Source organism: Alosa alosa, chromosome 16, assembly GCF_017589495.1.
Source record: "Alosa alosa isolate M-15738 ecotype Scorff River chromosome 16, AALO_Geno_1.1, whole genome shotgun sequence".
Taxonomy (NCBI): Eukaryota; Metazoa; Chordata; class Actinopteri; order Clupeiformes; family Clupeidae; genus Alosa; species Alosa alosa.
The window spans coordinates 15739540-15758461 of NC_063204.1; the positions used below are offsets into that span (position 1 = coordinate 15739540).

The 18922-nt window shown below is 39.8% G+C and overlaps 1 protein-coding gene across 2 annotated transcripts in view; it reads right to left on the minus strand.

Annotated features, from left to right (window-relative positions):
• LOC125309716 (cadherin-7-like) overlaps window positions 1-18922 on the minus strand; it is a 75731-nt gene that overhangs the window by 17684 nt on the left and 39125 nt on the right. For both annotated transcript variants that reach the window (XM_048266795.1, XM_048266796.1), the window contains exons 5-9: window positions 10968-11135; window positions 9241-9428; window positions 7046-7299; window positions 5221-5357; window positions 3782-3903 (exon numbers count right to left, since the gene is read on the minus strand). In XM_048266795.1, the coding sequence (XP_048122752.1) occupies window positions 3782-3903; window positions 5221-5357; window positions 7046-7299; window positions 9241-9428; window positions 10968-11135 (869 nt within the window). The remainder of the gene's footprint in view (window positions 1-3781; window positions 3904-5220; window positions 5358-7045; window positions 7300-9240; window positions 9429-10967; window positions 11136-18922) is intronic.

The following is an 18922-nucleotide window of genomic DNA, read 5'->3' on the forward strand; positions in this document are numbered from 1 at the left end:
GTAAACAAACCGCTAATCAAAGTGCTAGAAACCAATGAGAGATTACAACTAAATATTCTTTATTTTCTAGTATTCTAAGTATTTGCAGTATTTTTTTTTTAATGTCTAGTGTTGTTGCACTGTTCTGTTTTCCAATTTCACTTAACTACACAAAACTACACTGCATTACTCTTTCCATCTTCTCCTATACCTCACTAAGCAGCCATGGGGCATGGTGTGGTGGATTACAGAAAGGGTAAATGACAGTCTTGCAAGAGAGAGAGGCAAACCACTACGTGAATGTGATTTTATGGTTGTTGTTGTTTTTATACCTTTTCTTTGCACCATAGATAATTTGTCATGTGAGGTGTTCATTGATCCCAGGTACAAGTTTGTAGAGAGAGTGAATGTAGTGTATTTTTATTTATAGCCTTGCTCATGCTTTTTATAGCTATTAACTATTTTATGTGGTCCTAGTCATTAACTCTTAGCCGCTAAACTGATGTGCTATTTTCATTTAGTTACCACCCACTCTTGATGCCTTGGCTTACTAATTGTCCATGACAATGATGAAAAAAAAATCCCCTTAGCATACACATTGTTTGAATGCGGATAAGAGGACATAGTTATCCACACAATGACTCTAAATATGATAGCAACAGCTCATGCTTTTAATCCAAAGCCAAGCGAAAAGCTCTGAAAGAATAATATCAATGAGTTATGATTTGGACAGCTAAAGGGAATTAAAGTCTTGCAGTCCAACACTACAAAACAGATTGTTTCTTTAAGAGTGATCATTTTTCTATTGTGTCCTAAAGTCTATGAAACACCAACGGCTAGGAGCTTCAGTTAACATCTCTACTGTCACAATAAGCACAATCAATTCCATATAAACCTCTGACAAGGAATCAAATGATTCTGTAATTCTGTTTTTTTTTTTTTTTAAGGGCAGTGTCCAGAAAGCTGAGCAGAGGTTGCATGAAGTCTCATAAGCCAGCCATGCATGAAATGGCGATGACGACTGCTATGATCACAGTGCATGACCCCTCCTCCTCCCTCGTCTCTGTCACCCTCCGCCTCTATCCCAAGCAGCCACCCCAACCCTGCTCGCCTCGACATAATATCAATTAATATTATGGCAGAAGACAGACGCACTGGTGATCCGTAACGACTGGCGTCTCCATTGAGGGGGCCTCGTCGCGAGATGGCTTTTAATTAGGCTCTGAAAGATGGCAGGTTATTACGAGCCCTGGCCCAACCCGTAAATCTGCAGCATCACAGAGCCACAGAGCAGCTCGAGCAGGGCAAACATTAGTATTTCATCTCTTTCTACACTGACCCTACAGCCATCACAGGGGACTGTGGGATGGGATTCATAAACGTGCTACCCAAACAGAAGAATGTCTTCAATTACTTACACATACACAGTATATATGACCGCTGTGCATTTAAAACAAATAATAATTTTGTCACATTTCCAAATATCAGTACAGCTCTGCTTCTAGTTTCCATTTTCTATAGCAATAATACAGAATCTTGGACTAGATGAATTTGTCAGATTTTGTCTTACTCTATGGCTTACCTTTAATGATCAATAGAATATGATGATGATCAATAGAAAACAGAAACCATAAAATCCAAGTGAAGACCCAAGATGAGGCAAAAACACTGAAGAGCGCACTATAATAATGTGCCTCACATATAAGTGTTTTATTGTGTAATTCTGATGCTTCAGAGGAATGAAGACACTACCATTAATGTCATTTACACCTTTCACTACACTGAAAAGATGCTATAAAGAGCAAAGGCAAATAGCAACGGCAAATGGCACTTCATCCAAAAACAAAACAAAACATAAAGCCGAAGTTCATACGCTTTCTCCGTGTAACAAGCAGCACGAATCTACACTGACAAATAACCATAAAAGCACATTTAAGGCTGCCTAATGGCCATTTTCAAATCAATATATCATTTTGATCAATTGTTCTTATTTGGTTTTGCAATCTGGCTTTCCCTCTCTCCCCCTGATTGTATTTTCCAAATGCCAGGAGCAGACAAATCACCATCAGAGACATGTTTAGTCATTTAGCATAAGGCCACATGCTAAACAACCCCAAGGCAATATAATGTGATGCTCTCCAAAGATATGCTTTAATTCCAAGAAACAGCCTTGCTGATTTGACAGCATGATGCCATGATGCATGTTTATGTACAGTTGCCCTTCATGAGGAATCTCTGGCCAGCACACACCCTGAATGTGGAGTGAAACCTGGCACAGCCACTTTTAAAACTATAAACTGCGATTACAATTAGGCACTATCATTCAAAGCAGTATATTACTCTTGATGTTTTACAGTTTGTGATTATATATTAATTAAAGTAAAGAAAAGTTGGCAATTAGATTTTCACTCTGATTGGTTATAAATGTTGCTATCATAGATGGTATGCCAACTGAACGAGTTAACACTATGGATGCCAATTAAAATAGCCTGGGTTTTCCTATGCTGCCTTACGCACGCGATTTTATTCACGCTGCTAGGCAGCCTGGATTCTATGGAGCAAATTTTTCGCCTCAGTTAGGGGACCAATCACAGAACGGAAGGAGGGCAGCAAGACGATGACGACACACCGAAGCCATTATGAGCTACGTACAGACACATTTGATAGACATTCGTAGCGCCCAATAAACGGCTCTGGGCATTCGTAAACTACGTTTCAAATACGAGAAAATTAATGTCTAGTTCCCAGACCCCATCTCAATGAGATGAGGTCTGACGTTAGCCAGGCTAAAATTAAAATGTATTTATGCCAAATACAGGTGTTCAAAGTGTAACTGAAGGACACATCATAATGAAATATATGCACCAAGAGAGGCTAATCACTTGGGTAATTGAAAAAAAGTAGTTTAAATCAATGCATACAAGCTGTAGCACAACAGTCTGAATTATACATTATATTATCAGTAAATAAGTGCACTGCACAAATGGCTACATCAGGGGTGTCAAAGATAAGGCCCGGGGGCCAGATATTTTGGGTTGGAAGGGGAGAAAAAAGTAGAAATTCACACCCAGTGGTCATGGACTATGTGTAATAATTAAACCTAGAAGTACAAAAAAGAAAATGTTGTTTGCTGCACTTACAATTACATTATGTTGGTGTAGCCATTTGCTCTCTATGCTGGTGAAAAAGAGAAAGACTGACATGGAAGGTAGGGTATTTCAAAAAAGAAATAGCAGTAGCCTATATGACAGCAGCACACGATTAACCTACAGTATTCCTTGTTTGCTCATAGGTGGGTGTAGTAAAGGAGTATATCATCAAACAACAATCTGACACCCATGGAGAAGAATGATCATGACCAATGATCATGACAATGACGGTCCCCACAAGGTCTCATTCCAACAAAGCTGGCCCACTGCCACTGTTGAACACCCCTGGACTAAATGGAGAATTCTTAATGTCTGTAAGAATATTTTGTCAATATGTTAATTTGTCCTTCACATATTATTTTGTACACAAATGTGACCCACATGGTAGCTGATTTCCGGGTGGACTACACATTATATTCACCTACACCACACAAGCTATTGTGTATTCTCAATAATTCCAAGCAGTGAGCCATAACATCCATACCATGAGCAAATAGCCTACCGTTATATCCTTAAATAGTGGAGCAGCTATCAAGCTGACAGCATAGGCTAACATGACATTTTTTTTTTTTTTTTGAAAATATGGTTCAAATACCTTGGATGAAGTGATCATAAATAGAAACGGTTGTTATGAACAAGTGATTGAGGCTTACCTGCCCCGGTGCTGAATTTTCGCACAGAAGAGTTTCATACTCAATAGCAAACATGGGGGCATTGTCATTGATGTCCATCACTGTGATGACTGCCACACCTCTCCCTACTTGTGACGGGTCCTCTAGAACAAGGAAAGAATTTTGAGACAAAATAAAACATATTTAAAAAGTGCACTGGATTCTGACTTGGGGGAGAACACAAGAGGATAATGGTCCTCAGGAATTCAATCATCCATTAAAAACGACGGTGTGGGCAGAGATGACAATTGTCATGGCAACCTGTTATTAGCAAACATATTATTAATATACATCATGTCCGTAAGTGCTAAAAATGGCTGATGTCAGGGGTAATGATTAGAATGGGCCTTCTGGACAAGAATGGTGGATGTTCAAAAGCATTTCATTTGGTACAGTCAAATTAACCAATTCCAATGCCAATGACACATAATAATAATAATAATAATAATAATAATAATAATAATAAAAAGTATCAAGAACGCAATGATCGACCATGGGGCCCTTTGATAAGGTCACTTGTTGTTACACATATAGATTCAGTACTTGTGGAGGTAATGGGCAGACGAAGAGCCGAGATTAGAGCGTGTTCTTGCCCAAAAAAGGTAAAAAGGTATCAAGACCTGAATTCAAATCAGCTGCCAATGTCATGCCAATAAATAACAGAAAAGGGAAAATGTTATGACTTCACCAAGACCATATCATATAAACCCAGTTAAGTCTTTAGTGCTCACTGAGAGAAATGTTTTATTGTAGAGCTCAAACGGTATGGTGCATCTAAGACAGAATTCATATTCAGGGCAACCATTTGTAAGGTAATGAAAGGCAATTTGTAAAGTAGCATTAACCATGGAGTAGTAACAGTCTAATTGGCTGTGTTCCACAGAGCAATTATGATCTGATTTGTTCTGACTTTCAAAAAAGTTAACTTTCCAACCCTGAGGTTAAGGAGAGTACAGTATGCACACATTTCAGATGAAAAAAAAGGTAGTTGTGGAGTCTATACAGTGCCGAGGGTACACAAGGAACACTGTAAATGCTGCATGAAAACAAAGAGAAGGGAGAGGGAGGTCCTCTGTCCTTGAGACTGGTGTCCTTAATGTTGAAGTCACCTGCCACCTCAGGCCATCACATTTACATGAACAGCGGGTGAACACGCCCCTGTGGCCTGACTCAGCATCTCCCTCATTGAGTGCCACTCAACGAGGCCAAGGGGTCAGAGCCAATCCCAAGCTGGAGAATTAACATTCCCCAACAAACTCATCATGACCTAAATGTTAACACAGGCGGAGGGCCAAGTGTTGCATGACAATAAACAGAGGGGTGGAAGGGGGGAGGTAAAAAAATGCCGTAGACATTGAGACCTTTATGATAAATGCTTACAAAAAAGTCGGAGCGAGAGGGACACCTGGATGTGTACTTACGGCTCTCCATAGCGAAGATAGTGATGTTATGGACGGAGTTCACCTCCCGGTCCAGGGGTTTTGCCGTGCTGATGACTCCTGTTGCAGCATCCACATTGAAGAAGCGTTCCAGGTCAGTGTTTCTGTCGATAGAGTACCTGCAGAGCCCAACGAAAATTAAAAAGTGAATAGAAGTGATCACGGGACAGGTGTAGCGTTGGTTTTGGAAATCTCGGATTCAAAACAGGCTTTTACTTTATAGCAAAATAAATGCCAAACGAGTTAATTGTACTCTTGAATTCAGTTCATTGGTGTCATCCCAAGGAGCCATTCCAATAGCTGAGATGAGCTTTTGTAGGGAATAGATGAGCATTTGTGGGGGGAACCCGTTTAAAATCACAGCCCATGCATTACTCGACTTTTTCAACAAATGCTAGTCAGTTCTCATTTCTTTGCCAGAAGTGACAGTCATTATGGTGATTCATGCCACAAACAAGCTTTAACATCAATACATTTACCACTTTGAGCCACTTTTCAAAATGTTCAAAAGTTGTTTAGCAACAATGTTTCTAAAGAAATTCTGTCATTGCACAAGTAATAATGTATCAAAAGTATTTTCAAAAGCAGCAAATAAATAAATAGCCAATTAAATAAATAAATACATAAATGCACGCTTCTGACAATTAATGCTATTAATCTAAAGCACATTGTTTCATGCCGTGTGCCCCTAGAGGCTCTACAAGTTCCTGTATTGTAATGTGATTTCAATCAGGAGAATGAAGCGTGGGGTGAAGAAAGTGCATAAGCAAAAGGAGGCAATTTACAACCACAATGGTCGAGTAATTTGATTTTCTGATTAAAATTACAGACAATCATAACAGCCCAAGTGAGAGCCCCATGCAATATTCTTTCAATTAGCACACAATTTGAAGAGGTCCCCAGTGTAAATGGGACCATGTTTTTAGCAGAAATGCACAGATTGTGATTTGGAATGCTACAGGTCTTTATCACATATCCCTCAGTGGGACCCCACCTGCGTTTCAGTTTCCCTATATGGCAGGGCAACATGCCAGCTGGTCTTAGTTCGCTACCACAAAATATCAACAACAAAATATAGAAGCTGCAGAGAAGACAATATTTTTTATATCTGAATACAATTATGTGGCATTGGATTAATTAATCTCTTCTTATTTGGTTGCAAATATAAGCATCAATTCTGACCTTTACTTGAATTCCATTAGAATTTACACAACCTGTGTGTGGGTGAAAGTCTTGTTGAAGATCACATCTGATCTGGCATGCATTTCTGGTGGTTATTATTACACCACTGGGGAGTTCTGTCTCTTTCTCTAACAGACTATCAGCCATGGCCAGCAAATATTGGTAATGTCCTCTATAGTTGTGGAACATCATTGCTGATATGCTTCAGAGAGCCTTGGAGAAGAACTGTAGCCAGATTAACTGTGAGAAAGCTGAGAGCTGTTTTGAATGCTGGTACCTACACTTCAGAAAATCATACAAGACAAAAATTGTCCAGTCTAATAGTGATTTGTAGTCACTACAGAGGTAGAGATGGAAAAGAAGTGATTGTCTCTGTGTGTGTGTGTGGTGTGTGTGTGTGTGTGTGTGTGTGTGTGAGTGTGTGAGTGAGAGAGAGAGAGAGAGAGAGAGAGAGAGAGAGAGAGAGAGAGAGAGAGAGAGAGAGAGACTTGCTATTCCACTACTCACACATCCTCCTGCCCTGTCTGTGAACAAATCCACTTAATATACTTATATATTATCATGTCAATAAAAGAGAGGGGGGTCGTAAGGAATTATTGATTGATTGATTGATTGATTGATTTACCTGATACCACTGTTGGTAACGTCTGGATCATGAGCTGAGACGCTCCCGATTATGGTGCCAACTTTCGCAGCCTCTGATACCACCATTTTACTGAGTGGTGTGGAGAAGATGGGTGGCTCATTGATATCCTCTACTATGAGCTTAATGATGGTTGTGTCACTGAAAGGACCATAGGTCAGAAACTGAGGGTCAATGTAGCGATTGGTGGCTTCCACTTTGAGGGTGTAGCTGCTCTTGGTTTCAAAGTCCAGAGGCTGTGGATGAGAAATTCAGATTACAAAGTGTCAAAGTTTAAGTGAATGGTGAGAAACCAAATGTTGTGCAGATGACACATCAAGTGAGTATACAGGAACACACAGTATAAAACATGCAGACTTGAGCGCAGAGACACATCACTAATGAGAGCAGTATGCCCACATATCCACATATTCCAGTTAAACGGAAATAATATGTTTAAAAAAATAAATTAAAAAAATAAAACAAAGTTCATATCAACGGTTGATACGGTTGATTGACCACCATCACTCACCCCAATTTAAACCTTCCCTACCTTCCCACTATGTCTCATGTTACAGCGTTGCCCCCCACCTCCCCACCCTTTCTCCTCCATTTCACTAGTAGCTCTGAGCTCATCTTACCCCTTATCCATATAGGGGTAATATAAGTCAGTAGACATCACTTGCATGGATTTCCACTATTGGCATTCCAGTTCATAGCAAGCAACATGATGGGCAAACTAGTAAAAGACCTTCAAAAAGAAGGACCTCCAGCAAATACCTCCAAGGCTCCTTCAAGCTGTACTGATTATTTTGGTACCTATTAATCACTAAATCTATTACATACAAGTAACCTTCTGGACGATAAAAATAAACATCTTTGCTATAGTTATTGTCTGTCACATGGAGACAGTCATTCAATCCGAAAGCTGTCAAGCATCAGACAATATTGCTACACTTCACTTATTATGCAGGGAACTCTACATCTCCAGCAAGATTTGAATTGTCAAAAGAGGATGGGGCGACTGAAGTGATAGCTGTGGTACATCCCTTACAATTTCAATGTTGGACATCAATTTATTTTTCAGTGGCAGAGTAAGGCATTGGATGAGGCATTAAGAATGTTCTATATTTTAATTAGTAGCAACTACTTTATTTGAATAAACACATTGATCTCTACTGTACAATCAATTTGAGGACATCTGTTACTTTCTATATTTTTGCAGATGACATGCTGCTCAGACAAACTACAGCACTCCATTCAAAAGCTTTAAAATTATTGTCACATTTAAAATGAACTTTAGAAAATCTATACTGATGTCTATAAATTGACTCTTGGTTGATTTAGGCTAATGGGTTTCCCGCCAAATGGCATTTTTAATTGAGATATATTGAGACCCTCTGAGTGATGACTTAAAATCATGGTCAAAATAATTAATTACAAAGATTTTGAAAAAACAGAAATGGCATACCAACTTATACATTTTAAAATTAATTACAAAGATTTTGAAAAAACAGAAATGGCATACCAAATTGTAAATTTTAAAATGCACAACTACAATCTGTAGTGGACATATTTTGGCGCCTGCTAATTTCTTATGAATAACTTTTACTTATGAAAAAGTAAATGTAACAAGTGTCCAGCCACTGCGGTTCGCTCGTAAAACAGGAGGATAATTATGAGAATGAAAATCCAAAATAGCAAATCAGCTCCCTCAGTGGTCCACGTGACAGAAAAGCAGCACTAAGACATTCTTTATCTTCTTCAGCAAGATGTGGCTCATCTCTATAGATTTTTATGTCCATGTTCTCTACTGGCTGTTGTCAATTTAACAGCAACCTTGGCCCTCTTTGACAACACTGGCTGAGCTCTACTACAAGCATAACCCGATTAGTTGTAAGCTCAGTGATACATGCTCTTCCTCCCTCCCTCAAAGAGCTGCTTCGCTGTATTATTTTTTCCATCATCTGATACATAGTATGTCAGTGTGTCAAACTAGGGACTACAGAAACATGCATCATATTCGCCCCTAATATAATCTGTCCTTGAAAACAAAACCAGCTGTTACCATTACTTTTACTCTTCTCTACATGAACCCTCTCAAATAAAAAAAAAAGAACTTTAGATTCATAGAATCTTAATTCATAGATGAATGAATATAATAGTCATGGTGAAATAATTCATTCTTGACGATCTACCTTTTGCAAAATGATAACTCCCTCCTGAGTCTCTTCGTCTGTGGTGATGTTGAACATGCTGGGGCCGTCTCCATCCACGATGCGGTAGTCCATTTCAGCATTGGAGCCCTCATCATCATCTGCTGCCCTCAACTTGGCCACCACGGAAGCCACAGGCAGAGATTCCAACACAGTATACTGATAAGACTCTGCAAAGATGAGGAGTGGCTGAGTGTACTTATTCAATATGCTACTTCTTGCCTAAGATGCAAGTAGTACCCATAGGGCTATTATTACCCATAGGTGATAATTCACAGAAAATGTCACGGTAGCTGTTGAAGAAAGTATTTTAACACATTTCAGAACTAAATAGGTGGATTAAAACACAGGTCTCATATTGCAGAGGTGTGGAGCTTTGTGGAGCTTTAAAGTGAATCTGTGCAAATATAGTATTAAGAAGAATTCAAGACCTTGATGAAGTATGAAAGGATAAAACTGCAGAATTGTTGCTTGAGGTTATTGTTGTATCTTTAATAATTCCTTGTGTCTTGAATGCATCTGTTTTCCGAGCCCCTTCAAATTCACACACCTTTGTTCCCAGATGTCCCCACATGTCTCTAAACCTTCAGTAAACCTAAACTCATGATGCTTTCATAACGTTCTGATGATTTGGCACATCTTAATTAGGTGGCCGTGGCCTACTGGTTAGGGCTTCGGATTTGTAACCGGAGGGTTGCCGGTTCGAACCCTGACCAGTAGGAACGGCTGAAGTGCCCTTGAGCAAGGCACCTTACCCCTCACTGCCCCCTGAGCGCCGCTATAGCAGGCAGCTCACTGCGTCGGGATTAGTGTGTGCTTCACCTCACTGTGTGTTCACTGTGTACTGAGTGTGTTTCACTAATTCACAGATTGGGATAAATGCAGAGACCAAATTTCCCTCACGGGATCAAAAAGAGTATACTGTATTACTTCATCATGTGGCTGCACAGTCTCAGTCTCATGGCAAAGCTATAGACAGGGAGTCAGCAATGGTGTTGACTGCATACCTGTTGTAGAAAGCTAAAGTTTGGTGCGTCTCCCCGCCCTTCCAAACCCCCTCTGGATTCCACTCCCTTCCTTTCTTAGGCTCAGCGAAAGTAAGCCAACTTCCTAACAGTCCGATGGGCAGCATTACAGAAACAGAGCTGCTGGTCGCCAGACTATCAGCGGCGAAAACGATTACAGGAGCCTGGGATTATCACACTAGGCACCTTCGCCCTCCTGAATCCCTGAGCCTCGCCTGAAACCCATTAGCAAAGCCGTGAAATAGGCTGATGATGAAGGTGGTGGTGGTGTGTGTGTGTGTGTGTGTGTGGGAGACATAGGAGAAGAGTAGAGCTTTTTGGGCTCTTCATATTTGATGTATTTGGGAAGGTTTGATAATAAATGAGAATGTCCAACAAGTCCTACCATAAGCAAATGTAAGAGAGAGGATCAGAGGGATGTGGCAAATAAGAGTAGCTTGGGACACTGTTGTGTTCAAAACCAATGTGCTTTCATGCATTTACATGTTGGAAGCACTGCAGAGAGAAATATCCTGTCACTTTCATCTTACAATATTTACAATGCACCTCATTAATTTTTACACTCTCTCCTGTGAGTACATTCACATTTGATTTTGTCGTCAAATTGATGGGATGCTAATTAAAATCTGCAAAGACTGTGTAATGTAACACTCAAACAAACAAACAACACAAAGGGTGCCTTACTGCGTGAGAAGCGCGGTGGGTTGTCATTCACATCTGTCAGCAGGACCGTCACAGAGGTGGTTCCTGACAGGCCTCCCATCTGACCAACCATGTCTTTAGCCTGGATCACTAACAGATACTGGTCCCGGGACTCACGGTCCATGTTGGGAAGGGCTGTCCTCACAATGCCTGCAGAGCAGAGATTTTTCAGGGAAAGATTACTAGATCCATACATATGTGTTTCCCTAAAACATTCCTAAGATTAAGCATAAATGGTGTCTGGTAAGTCTTATTTGGCATATTGTGAACTGATTTCATGAAATAGACACATCAAATTTATTTTTTTTTTGCAAATGGCTGTTACAATACCCAACAAAGATCATTCATCATAGGAATTCCACTGAGGAAATGTTATACAAGGATACAAGGATACAAGGAAGTTTATTGTCACAATTAATGTCTAGTGTGCAGTAAAAAGTGCAGTAGAAGAGGGGTTTAGTAGATTAAGTGACAAGGGCTGCATAAGAAAGGTGGGGGAGGATTGGGATTGGGTGGGGGGCACCAACAAGGAGCACCCAAGAGCAACAGGGGCAAGGAAAAACTCCCTTACTAAGGAAGAAATCTTGGGCAGATCCACGGCTCAAAGGGCTAACCCAACTGCCAGGGGTCTTGGTGTGTGTGTTGGGGGGATGACAAGGGAGATGGGATAGTGTGCTGTGTATGTGGGGAGAGGGCAGTGTGCAATATGTGTGTTGGAGAAGCTTCCTCATGAGACAATGTGCTGTGTATTGGGGGGGGGGCAGTGTGCTGTAAGTATGTTGGGGATGTGTGTTGGAGAAGCTTCCTGATGAAATAATGTGCTGTGTATGTAGGGGAGAGGGGGGGGCAGTGTACTGCAAGTATGGTGAAGGGACTTACTATTGCAAGCAGAGTACTGTATGTATGATATAAAACAATGGATTGGTATTAATATAGACCTTTGATAACTCAAAAATGAGTTCCTCAAGCATATCTTAATACAAGTTTCTTTGCACATAAAAATAGTTTTTTAATACCTGCTCCACTAACTTTCTTGTAGAAAAATGCCTTTTATTACAGAAGACCACTCTCTCCGAATCACACACATATATCAGGCAGCTGGTACATAAAGTAATTACAACAGGCCCTTGGACAAAATTGCTTGTGAAAGAATATCTACTCTAATGAAATGAAATCATAACTTTATCTCCAATTCACTGAAGATGAAAATCGGAATAATCCCATAAAATTACTGAAAGGCTTTAATGCAAAACATCATTCTAATCCCCCTTCAAGCAATTATCATTGGATTCAAAGTTAATGAGTTTCAAATATTTATGCAATTTATTTGCAAAGTATTTAATGTAAAATCTCATTGAAAGTGGGAGATTACTATGCATGTAAGAAAGCGCACATTACTCTTTAATAAAATGTATGACATCCTCTCTTCGCTATTTTCCTTCTCGTTTCTCACTGTCAAAATAGACATGCTTTCATCTGCATTATGCATTGGTCAATATGTGATTAAACCATTGTTAGTGTATGATCTTGATTTCATGTTTAAGGCTACTACAAAATTTCACACAAATCAGTTTTAGTTCATTACCTCACAGTGAGAAATCACCAAAATGGCCAGACAGATGCTGTAGGGCACAGCAAACGTCATGACCAGAGAACCAAAGGTAGCGAAAGTAAGAAATGACAAACAAAAATAAACTACAAAATGCTTTTGCAATGCACTATTTGAAAGGCCAACATATTGATGTAATGAAATACTAAAAATATCTTGGCATTTCACTTAATTAGAAATGACTTTTTAAAAATCCTGTTAAGTCTTTGACAACAATACAAAATTAAGTATTGATAGACACATATACCCCTCTCTCCCTCTCTCTCTCTCTGGTTCACACACATTCCATCTTTTCACTATAATAATAATACACTATTTTTAGATTTAGGAAAGCTTTTTTCTACATTTGCCGTAAGATCTTTGTGCACATGGCCTGTCTCTCTTACACATGCCAAGCCTAATGCAAAGACTTGGACTCCATGGTTACTTTTTAATTAAAAAAAGCTCTTCATGTGTTAATTTGAAATCAAGGCAAATATCTATTAATCTTTACCTAAATTCCTTGAACTCAAGCCCACCGGCCCCCTCTACAGCAATACAACCCCTCTTGCCAATTACTGCCCACTGATGTGAACCCAAGGTTTTCCTTCAGTGAGACCTGCAAGCCCTGTGTCCCTTGCGCTTCAGGAAGGGTGCCCTCATCACTGATCAAATGGTCATGGTGCAAGTGCAAAAGTGGGACAGATTCAGAATGATATCTCAGAAGACCTTGATACTGTACCTTTTGCAAAGATTTATACAGGACTAGAAAGAGACTGAGATATAGCACATAGGAAAAGTAGTAGTAGGTAATCGATATACTGTGATGTAGTATTAGCTGTAGTGGATAAACTGTGAGTAGTTAGCTGTAGTGGGTATACTGTGATCAACCCCAAATGTTAATACGTATCCTTGCCTATTTTAAGTAGTTGATAGTGATAGTGATGCTTTTTAAGTGGGTATACTGTGTAGTCCTGCATATCACATAGACTACACCACTTTAAAGACCTGCAGGTTTACTAGGGAAGAAGACTAATGTGAACTTACAAAATCCTGATTGCTATAATGATGTTGCTAGACATACCGGTATACACATGCTTGATCTTGATATTCATTTTTGTGATTTCAGTGTGTTAAAATTAACACAAACAGTTTATTTTAAGATCAGATAGACATAGACTAGCTACATTTAAAAAAAAAAAAAATAGTTTCAAATCTTTAAATTAGCGGCCAGACCTGTGAGTGTGGACTATATGGCAGAATTCTGATGGCGCTAAGGGCGCAGTACATTTTCAATGTGAAGAGCATATGCAAGTGGAAACATAAAGTGAATGCCCCTATTAAGCCAATATGCCTCTCATATATCGTCTTTATTCAGTCTCAGTGCACAGTTTCTGAAGAGTGCAGGTTTAATAGTCATATGAATTCCTTTACCAGTGTATTGTATTCCCTTTCAGCCTCCCTCTCTCTCCTTTCTTTGTCTACCCTCTACCTGAAAAAGCTCATATTTCTCACAGTACGATACTGCTAATCCCCTGCCATGACTTTTTCTTTTTTTTTTTTTTTTTGAGGAGACACCATGCCCTGCTGTCCACTGTCCTTCTCTCTTTGCCTCTCTGTCTATCCTGTTCATAACCTCTCTACATACCGCTGCTTCGGGCTTCTCATTTAATTTTCTTCCTGTCCTTCCTGTATATTCCTCAATTCCTCAATGCATAATCCTCTCTCTATCTTTCTTTCTCCCTCTCTCTCTCTCTTTTTCTCTCTCTCTCTCTCTCTCTCTCTCTCTCTCTCTTTCTTTCTCTCTTTCTCTCTCTCTTTCTCTTCCCTCTGTATTATCTCTGCATCTTGTGTGCACCGGTGTCATTCAAGGAAGTGGGGGGAGGTGTCTCAATGATTAGAAATCCCAGCATCGGCACTGCAGTACAGGCACCCATGTCATGCCATCACACTTCGCCTTCGGCACACAGCCAAACACAGTGCAGCCAACATGCATTTATCTGCCTGTCTCCTCCTTGCCAACGGTGGCCAACTGGAGAGAAGGGGGGGGGGGGGGCTCGCGGTGAGAAGGATTTCTCTGGAGGAAGCACACCATCCTTGACATTTGGCTGAGAGAGGGGAAGCAAAGGAGATGGGATGTGTTTGAGAGCAGCCTAGGGGTCTCCGTGTGTGTGTGTGTGTGTGTGTGTGTGTGTGTGTGTGTGTGTGTGTGTGTGTGTGTGTGTGTGTGTGTGTGTGTGTGTGTGTGTGTGTGTGGGCAGCTGGGTAAGGCCACTTGTGGGAAGCAGGACATCTCAAACATGAGAGCTGCTCTTTGCCCGTGCCCCTAGGCAGTCTGCTTCCGTATACTTTATCCAGTTATTGAAATGCCAAGGCCTCAAACTGGGAAATCCGTGCTCAGTTCAACTGGGAATTTACCTTTGCTGTATGTGAGAGGACCTGAACATGTCCTGGAGAGTATGTATTTATCAGTGCATGCGTATCAGTGGGGTTGTGGAGGAAATCCAATTTTTCTGACAAACACCATCTGTCAGGCACCGAGTCAATAAATAGCCTCCTAGTTAAATCGAAACTTGGGAGAACCCAAAATAATATGTCAATTAATATTCAAAATCCCAGTAAACCATAGAAAATATATAAATAATAAGATAATACAATTGAAAATATTATTTCTGCCTGCCTCAATTATAAAATACAATGTACTGTACATAGACCTATTTAACTGCCCTTATTATAAAATATATAAAACCCTTTATTGAAGGTTACACATTATCATCTGAAAGTACACTTTCATGTCAGTTGTGACAAGTCAGACAAGATCACTTTGACTCAGTCAATACATACATTAAAAGAATTCTAAAAGACGTGAAAGAAACATACTCTGTCATGATGCCTCACTGAAGACATGCACAGTGTCATCAGAATGACAGTGGCCTTGTTCAGTATAAACCATATCTTTAATAAAAACTGTGGAGGCTGGATGCCCAGAGACTAGACCTATATTTTAATAATAGTGACATTGGAAAATAGATACTCAAACTATATAACCGGATATCAGTAGGGCTGGGTCTTTGCCTTTCTCTCTGTACTCACACTGAATTCAAAACAGCTTTCTTTTTGACGAGAGGAGCCCCAGAGATAAAGGTGAATCATTAAACACCCTCAATATGAAAAGTATCAGGTGTGTCCAAATTGAAATGCTCCTCTTTACCTTCATGTGCAGGCATAATGACTTTTACTTGAGGCCTCCATGGCCTCTTCACTTTACGCCATCATTAAGAAATGAGAGGTTGATCTAAATCAACCTTGCCAAAGCACATGATGTGGGATCCTTGTCCTTCTCTAAGTGGAGGAGAAATGCTATAATTGTGTGTGTATGAGTGTTTGGATTCTGAATATTCTTGCTTTGTTACGGCTGTCTGTATGGAAAGAGATCTCTTGAGTGAGTCTCTGCTCTTAGTTTTTCCGACTGCTAACATAATTTGCTAAACAGGCACATTCAACAGGAGTAACTGTCCCCTGGGTTCTCTAATAAATTCATACCGTTGGCCAGTTAGTGAAGTGAAGCTTCCCAGGATTAAGCATTTTTCCCAAGGACACCTTGAGGATTCAATTTGGGATTAAGGACTTTGGAAAAGAGACTTGCTGAAGCAAAGAGAGCCAGAGACACACAACTTCAACCTCTGGGTCACAAGCCCCCTCCCCTGCCCAAGTCCCTTTCCACCATACCTCATCCACTTAATCACTTTAGAGCTGCACCAGTCTGGGCATTAGGTCAAGCTACCTAGACTTGGCACTATGTCAAAGACACCAAGGGGACCATTCCCGTTTTCACTTCAGAGTCCACTAATTTGTTATCAACATTAACATGTAATATAAATATATATAGAGAGTACCTTTGTGGGACTAATCTAGAGAAATATGAGGGGTGCATAATAATAATAAAGCCATATTTATTTTCATTCACGGTCTTACTTAACTTTGGTTTCTATGGCCTGTTCATCATCATTCAACAAGGTGAGCTTAATATGGGGTTTGAAGCATCAAGCAGTTGAGACAGCCAAAGGGTAGCCATTATTAGAATGAAATAGGATAAAGAGATCACAGTCACATGCAATGTTCAAACACATGCTGTTTCTTCCATGAATCATAAAGTCAAGTAGGACTGTTAATTGCATTACAGTGTGTGGAGGGCTTACTCAGAAGATGACCATGCCAGCCATCAAACCACATTACTGTCTAAAGCTCCTCTCATGTGGCAAATTACTACTCTAAGAAGGCAATTTGGACCCCACACTGGTTAAACATCTCTCAATCAAATGCAATTGAATATTATATAATACCTCTAGACCTCTACTTTTGTGCCAGGTATATCTTCACATGAGCAGACTTTCTTGGCAAAAACTTTGGCAATGACTTTTTTTAACTCTATTCAAAGCAAATCACTTCTTTGAAAACTAGCTCGCCCTGGTCTGGCTATACATATGCTTTGATGGACTGTGAGCTTATCAGCCAGAACTATCCATATTGATTTCAGGCAGTCAATAAACATGCATTTTGATGAATACTCTCTGATCTTTTTATGCTGTACTTCATTGTTTTGACTGCTTAGATTAAGGAAATATGTTCCAATAAATCTGAAACCACCCTGGATTTCCAGGCAATAGTAGTTTCACTATGCTTCATGAATTTAATACTTCAGCTCAATATATTGTGCTATGGAGCCACATCTTAATGTATGGAAATGTTGTTGGGTGGTCTACAGGAACATAATTTGTTTCTTGTTAACATGTCTCAATATTGGAATGTTCAATATTGATTCATATGCATTTTAATTGTGTTTTTGCATATGAGATTTTCTGTGAAACAGAAACGTGTGTGCTGAATCTAGCCATGGTAATACAGATTCCCGGAGACACCACACTGAGCCCTTGTCAGACTGTACTCTTGTCAAAATGTAAAGTCACTAATGTGGCAGTGAGCAGATTGGTTTCTAGAAAGACGAATATATTAGCTGGCAAACCTTCACCATGGATCTGTTCCTGGGAATGGGGTTAAAAAACAGTGTTGTGCATGCATTAGTGGAAACATTTGGCCTTCGTCTTTGACACACAAAACCTTTATTTTGGCACAGAACTACTGGAAAAGGTACTTGAAGTGAGGGCACTGAACGTGATCTTAGCTGATAAATTGCTATATCACTTGCTGAAGAATAGTAAAAGTCACCCATTTAAGCCCAATCCATTGAAGATAACAGATAGCTCTGATCAGTGTCCATATTTCTATTTCATATATTCAACAACAGCACAAACAGCACACTGTTGTACCTACACAGCCATGGTGTTCCACAGCATCACAGGAAGACTGCCTATGACAGTGTATATGTAAGGGTGACAAGTTGCTCCGTAACAAAAATGACGTACCATCACTTGTACACAAAACAGTCTCGATATGATTCTGAAAAGATAACTGAGGTTTAGAGTTTGTTATGTTATCTGAAATACCCCCAGCAGCTATTCATTCAGAGAGGCATGTTGCACATGCTCCAAACATCTATAATGCACCCAGTCTGTGCAATGAGCATGCTTGATCTTATACTATTACTCAACCCTGGCAGCCAAGGTTGAGCCATCGCACTTCAATAAGACAGGAGAAACAGCACTCTGCAGCTGAGAGACAGCACATGACCTTTACTTTCCTTGGACTTGTTTTCTCACATTTTCCCACTTACTCTGACTACCTGGCCTAGCTGGCGATGGATGTAGACACCTTCATTATTTGAGGATGATTTCAAAGAACATTTTACACTGAAAATGGCAGAAAACTAATATTTGTATATCAAGTTTGAAAAAATAATAGAGGAAAAAAGGGTCTGTGCACGTTTACACTTTAAGGCGGCCCAATAGTGTCCGGAGATGAGAAACATTTTGGCTGGAAAGGTTAAGCACATCTTGAACGTTATGGAACAGAACGATGCTACAGTGGTAAACATTGTGATGAAACTACCATTAATCTGACTCCATTAAATTAATAAATTGACCTCCAATATCACCAAGTAGTTTATCAGGTAGTGGCCAAATAATGTCCTGGCACTCAAGGAGATATAATGGTGAACTAATTAACAATTCATTAGTATTTTACTGGTAGTAAAGCATAAACTGAAATATAACCAATACCAATTAAACAAGGTGCAAGGTCAAATCAAGTAGGCAAGTACAAATACAAGTTAGATGTCAGATGGACAAAGTAAACTTCCCAAGTTAAATGCCAAATCAATCAGACAAATCAACAGTGCATAAAATGTAAAGGAATCAAAACAAAATCCAAATAAGAGAGAGAAAGAAAGAAA